This window comes from Acomys russatus, chromosome 1, assembly GCF_903995435.1.
Source record: "Acomys russatus chromosome 1, mAcoRus1.1, whole genome shotgun sequence".
Taxonomy (NCBI): Eukaryota; Metazoa; Chordata; class Mammalia; order Rodentia; family Muridae; genus Acomys; species Acomys russatus.
Window position 1 is genome coordinate 29,416,812 of NC_067137.1, and position 6,773 is coordinate 29,423,584.

At 45.0% G+C, this 6,773-nt stretch overlaps 1 protein-coding gene across 1 annotated transcript; it reads left to right on the forward strand.

Annotated features, from left to right (window-relative positions):
* The first annotated feature begins 782 nt into the window (after positions 1-782).
* Ttc32 (tetratricopeptide repeat domain 32) lies at positions 783-5,705 on the forward strand. The gene is made up of 3 exons (XM_051143409.1): positions 783-1,117; positions 4,412-4,578; positions 5,369-5,705. Exons 1-3 carry the CDS (start codon positions 810-812, stop codon positions 5,506-5,508), a joined length of 615 nt encoding a protein of 204 aa, XP_050999366.1. The 5' UTR covers positions 783-809; the 3' UTR covers positions 5,509-5,705.
* Positions 5,706-6,773: the final 1,068 nt, after the last annotated feature.

Below are 6,773 nucleotides of genomic sequence, written 5' to 3' on the forward strand. Positions count from 1 at the left end.
ACAGACCTCTAACTAGTAAAGATACTTTGGGGGGAAAAAAAAACCACTTTGGAAGCGCAAGCAATGCTTTTAACCTCTGAGCCATCTCTCCAGTCCTGATCACCGTATCTTAAGTGCTTCCTTAAAAACAAATGGCTGGGCATAGTGGTGCCCAGCACTTGGGAGGCAGAGGCAGGTGGATTGCTGTGAGTTCGAGGCCAGCCTGGTCTACAAAGCAAGTCCAGGACAGTCAAGGCTACACAGAGAAACCCTGTCTCAGGAAAAAAAAAAAAAAAAAAAAAAAAAGCCCCTCTCTAAAACAAAAGAAACTGACTTTAGGGTGCCCCACTTCCCCACATCAGGCTCCTCAGATAAATACATACATACATACATATATATGTACATATCTATATCGCTGGATCTTTACCATCTAATCTATCATCTAGAGCTACCATCTATGTATCAAAGTATGTATCATCCTATCTATCTCTATCTATCCATCTACCTACCTGTTAGGATTCTGCCCGAGTCCACCTACCTCTGATGTCATTACCTACCTGCCACTGCGCGTGGCCCTACCCAAGATTATAAAAGGCCAAACCCTCCTCCTGGCTTTCTCTCACACCTTTCCCCCTCTCTTCCTTGCTTCCTGGGGTACCCCTGGCCCCACTTTCCTTCTCTCCCCATGCTCATTTAATGAACTTCTCCATCTAATATCTGTTGACTGGCTTCTTATTTTTTAAAAATCATTAAACTACCTACCTACTTACCTATCTACCTACCTATCATCTTTTTATATAAGTATGTATACACACGTCACAAAGATTTAAATGCTCTTAATTTCCCCGCGAGCTTCGCTAGGCGCTACCAGTTATCTCGCGATATTATGGGTCCTCAAACAGGACAAACGTCCTTCTTCTGCAGCGCGCGTTCCGTTAGCCAATGAAGTCCCCGTGAGCCGGTGGCTGTGGTTCCGCTTTCACCGGAGCGAGGCGGTCATGGCTGGGCTGCCGTTCGGAGAGGGAAGAGGGGGCCAGGCCGCCCTGGCGCTGGCCCAGGCTTGCTTCTCCAAGGGCGAGTTTGCCGAAGCCCAGAAACTGTACTCCGCATTCATTGGCCAGTGCGGTAGTCAAGGGAGGTAACTATCGCGAGACGGGGGTGGCGCGGCGCAGCCCGGGGTGCGTGGGGTGGTCCCGACGCGAACGCGCGGACCTCTGAGGCCTTGGACCCAGACCAGCCCTTTTGGGGAGGGAGACACCTTGGACTCCCCAAAGGCCCAGGCGGCCGGAAGCCGCTTTCCTCGGCAGGGAAGGTGGCTGGCCTGCTCCGCCATCCTTGGGATTACTGCGAGGGCTTTGCGTTCACAGACGCGAAGGTTCTAGTTCAGCACCCGCTTCACTGCACCCAGTGTTTGTCAAACTTCACAGCACCCCCTCCTCTCCGAAGCTAAGGATTCCTAATAAGACATCGCTATAACTGCACAGGATTCCTCGCTATCGAGTTTCCAGCCAACGATGGAACTTTTATTGGCCAATAAAGCTCTCTGTTTTTTGGATGTTTGGTTTTGAGCAGTTTATCAAGATGCACATCTGACCGACCCCTCTTTATTCTCACTCAGCTTCAGTTTTTCAGAAAACGGGCTTGTATGTCGAGTCAATGTATTTTGGCGCTGCTGAATTGGACCAAATGTCTGTGAGAGTCTGACAACTAAATTTTGGCATCAAGGGGTCTTGTTTGGATTCTTCTCTGCCAGTTAAAGAATGAAAAGGCAGTAGAAATCTCAAGCCAGGCACTAGCATGGGGTGGGGGTGGGGGACCTCAAGTACAGCTAAATGAATGAAATGACAATGACAGTCAGCTAATGAGGAAACATAGAGCAGGCACACAGAAAGGACAAAGCAGAGGAGGATTTCAGCAACCCCAAATCCAGTCTCCTGGGGCCCTTAAGGGACTAGGGGTTGGTCACTTTGAATACAGGGTGGCTGACCTAGGCCCTCAACTTTGGTCTAAACATGTCCTGATCCAGCTTTGAGCTTGTGTCCATCAGCAGGGGGCCCTACTTGGAGAAAAGTCCTGCCAGGCCATCTTTTTCAGGCTGCCAAGTTTGTGTTTCAGGTCAGCAGGGTAAAGAAGAAGCCAACCAGCTTGGGGGCTCACCATCTTTACTACCTAGTCATGGTTTCTCTCCCCATCCCATCAACTTATCAGGGAGTCTAGCTCCCAGTGTCTGTCTCTGTATTGCTTGTGAATTGGTCGTTAAGCCTGGAGACCTGATCCAACTCAGATCCAAGAACTGAGGACTTTTCTGTTTGCAGATTCACATTTGCACCATAAGCTCTCTGTGACGTTAGCAGGCTCATTGTCCTCTGTGTTGATGCCTGGATGTGTAGCATTAGGTACTTCAAGCTTTGTCTTTGCTGTGCTTCTGTGGAGTGAACACAGAAGTTGGCAACATTACCCTTCTCTTGAAAGTTTTTTTTTTTTTTTTTTTTTGAGACAGGCTTTTTTTTTTTTTTTTTTTTTTTTTTTTTTTTTGGTGTGTGTGTGTGTCCCCGTTCCCAACTGTCTTCTAACTCCTTCTGTGCACCAGGCTGGCCTTGAATTCAGAGATCTACCTACCTCTGCCTCCCTCGTGCTGGGAGTAAAGGCATGTGCCGCTGGCCTTGGAAGATTTTTGTTTTTTTCTTTTTAAATAGAATACAAGCTTTACTTGAGATCTAATACTGACAAATGCGCTCTTGTTTGTTTATAAGACTCACATGGACTTAAGGCAGAAAGGTGACGTTGCTTTCTCATTTTAGTAGGTACATTAGCACGACAGTCAACAGGATTTTCTTTTTTAAGTGAAGTATTTTTATTAATTCTTTGAGAATTTCATACTGTGTATTTTGATAACGGTCTCCTCCCACACTAGCCCATCCAGTTTGGTCGACCATACCCTTAAAGATAACGTCTCCTCCTGCAGATGCCCTTAACTGTTCTAGCTCCTCTGGGGTAGGGGCTATGCGCCCCTCTGCTCCATGCTGGAGTGTTGACTGGCTTGGTCTTGAGCAGGTCTTGTGTTGGCAACCATAGCTGTGAGTTCATGAGCGCAGTGCTGTGCCCTGACATGCCCAGAGACGCTGTTTTCTTTCTCAACCCCAGGCTCTTCCAGCTTTCCTGCCCTCTTCCCCATGCCCTGAGCCTTGGGGGTGGGAGAGAGATGTCGATGTAGGCCTCCTGTATGTGGCTGAGCGCTCTGCTGACACTTCATTCATAGACATTTCTGCATAGGTGCTGGAATGTCTGCCTCTCCCTTCCCCCACCACTCCTGAGAAGAGGCGAGCAAAACACAGGAGATTTCATTTCTGTTTTTGTGTAAGGCTCTCATGGGCTTACTGGGGAAGTTTCAGAAACAATCAGCAACAGGTATGTGGATGCTGCATGAGCCTATTCTTCTTTCCCGTTTGCACATCTCAGCCCAAGAGCCCGTGTCCACCACAGCAATTACTCTCTGTCCTTGATGGTCTAGAAGACCTGCCAGGCTTAGCTGAGAGCTCTGCTCCCCCATGGTCCAGTTTCAGCATTTCTGTGTCCCTGGCCCCTTTCTCTGGTCAGCTTCTCTTCTGTAAAACGAGCCTTCCGTTTCCTTCGAGTTCAGAACTTGAAGTCTCTTAGTTCCACTTTCCCACTTAAACATATCCTTGGAAGTTTAAATTTATTTTTTAAAATATTGGGTGACTGCTGCTACTAGTGTTTTCTGGGGACTATGCTTTGTAATATAGGGTATAAGAGAAGACAGGTCGAACGTGGAGTTCCTCTGTTTGACTCAAATTTAACCACCACTTTGGGAAAAAAGAAAAGGGAAGGAAGGAGGAGGAGAGTAATACCACTGGCTCAGAACAGTGGGCAGGGGGAGGCTGTCACTTGTGGCCGCTCCGCTGTGTGCCTGGCCTCTCACAGGAAGGGCAGAACTGTGGAGTTCACACCTACAGTTAACCACTGCTTAACCCGTGTTTCTTTACCAGTGGGAAATGATTTCCGATTTCATTGTTTGAAGACCACCCACATTTTAGAGCAAATTGAGAAGCGACTGTGACCCTTGGGCAGCACACGAGTACTGGGGAGGGCCTTCCTTGCTCAGCATGCACCTTTTCTCTCCAGAGTGGGCTCTGAAAATGTTCCACCATCATTTTAGTATTCAGCAGAACATGCTGGCAGTGAGCAGGGGCTTTGGAGACTTTAAAATCCACGCACTTTCAAATCCATGTTATGCTGTAGCCCCATGAAAGCCGCCGGTGGCTGTGCGCAGAGGTTGATTCCTTCAGCTTGGTGGTTCAGCTTCCACAGCGTGTGTTGTAGCTGTGGAGTTTGATGGTCCCCCAAAGAGCACGGGGCTGGAAGCGAGGGGGGTTTAACAATGTGCTTTTAATGTGAACTTTTTTGTTTAAAGCAAATGCAGCCCTGAGGATTTGGCCACTGCATATAACAACAGGGGGCAAACCAAGTACTTCAGCGTTGATTTTTATGAAGCCATGGACGACTACACATCTGCCATAGAAATCCTGCCCAGCTTTGAAGTTCCGTATTACAACAGAGGCTTGATACACTATAGGCTGGGTAAGGTGGCTTTTGTTGTTATTTCTCTTGATTTTTGCTTTTCTTATGAACTGTTGCTTCAGAGCGATCAGCTGTTGTAACGGAATCAAGTTTGACAATTACGTGAAATTTAGATTTAGAGCCACGGAACAAGTGAAGTATTCCTGAGTGTTTTTTTAGGCATTTGTTAGGCACTACAGACCACAGTGGTGCGCTGTAGTGGGAGTGGGACTTGGATGCAGGAACAGAGTGACCCCATTACTCTGTTCCTACACCGGCCCAGCTTCGCAGTGCTGATGGGCGCCCTTGACCCTTTCTAGTTGAGAAGGCAGGAGACAGTCTCAAGTGAACTTTGTAGATGCCAGGACTGGATGGGCTGTGGATATTGTTTCTCTTTTAAAATAAAAAAGATTGTATTTCTCAGTTTTACTGAGCTATGTAAAAGGGGTAATAGAGTTTTGTTGATCTTTTCTGATGATTTTAAATGTTGCCCATCTGTTATATCTGATAAAAAAAAACAAACTAATGCTACTTGTTTTCATGTTTCGTATTGTTGGAGATTGAATGCAGGGCCTCATGTATGTTAGGCTGCCGAGCATCACTCTCTGTTCCCTATTGCTCTGATTGAGAGTCACTTATTCTGTCAGGGGATGCATGATTGTGTTAGAGCATCTTAGGTCACTGAGAGAAGCACCTTCCTTTTGGAGGCATTTTTGAAAGCTCATAAATGAAAATATGTATATTCAAATGTCACTGTGCACTTATGGAAGTACTCAACTTTTTCCTCCCCATCTCTGGAATTCTGCTACAGGGTATTTTGATGAAGCTTTGGAAGATTTCAAGAAGGCATTAGACCTAAATCCTGCATTTCAAGATGCTGTTTTGAGCTTAAAACAGACTATTTTAGACAAAGAAGAAAAGCAAAGAAGAAATGCCGAAAAAAGTTACTGAAATGTTTAGCTTATTGAGATTTTAACTCATGATCCTTTAATCTGCATCTGACCGGCTCTGAGATAGGCATGGAACTATTCTGATTATATGTGAGAGTCTGCATTTTAGAAGTGAAAGTAAAATTATGTGCTAACTAATTTCTACAGAGACCATGTTGGATGAATCTCTTAATAGAGTAAATAAATAAATAATACCAATGTATAAGTGTATATTATTACAGGAAAATACTTAAATCAAATGTATTATTTTTAGTAAAGATTTTATTTTTACCAAATATTTTCCTTCCCAACTTTTTATTTTTTCCTACATACAGAAAAGTTGCTGGTAAATGCATTCAAGTCATAAACTCTCCACTTAGTTAACATATCACATTTTCTTTTCTTTATACTAAAAACCCAAACTTTCTACTCTAAGGTTTGAGGCAGGAGGATTGCTGTGAATTCAAGGTCAGCCTAGGCTATAGAGACCCTCAATCAAAGCCCAAAAAAACAAAAACAAAACAAAAAAAACCCAAAAAACAAAAACAAAAAAACCCAGACAATTTCTTTTTGCTGACCCTCCGCCCCGAGAATGAGATGCTGATGGCACAGTGCTTCACCCCTAAACATTTCCTCTTGCGTCTTCCTAAAGACACTCTTGTCTGCAGCCACAGGCTGCTGTGACACCCAATAAAAACAATACTGTAACATGCTCCATATCCAGCCCATGTTCACATTTCCCCTGTGACCTCAGACAATTACATCATGTTCTCGTGTCTCAGCATTTTCCCTCTGGTCATCTGCTCATCTTCTGAGTTCACTATGAGAACTCAACTTACTTTACATATGGTAATGGGCAGAGAGACAGGATCCTTGGGCTTAAAAGTAAGTACCCATCCTATGGGAGAGCAGTTGGAAACAATTCATCCTGCATTAAAGAAATAGGCTGAGTTAAGTATTGAATATAGATAATGATTGACAATCTCAGTATTTCTCAAATACTTAGTATAAGCCAAATACCACCCAAATGAAATATGTGGAGTAGAGAGGGAAGTGACAAACCATCAAAAGCACAGTAATGCAAAGCGTAAAAATTCTGTTTTGAGTTCTGCCAGCAAAACAACAGCGTGCTCACGAACTGGGAAGAGCTCCGGGGAAGCCAGCCAAAGCCAGTGTGTCCCATCTACAGTTGTGAGTTTTATTGTTGTGGTTTGGCGTTCTAAGACACAGGCCCTCATCTTTAGGTCTCCCAAACTGGTTTATTGCTGCTGCGGGAAAGCTGTTCTG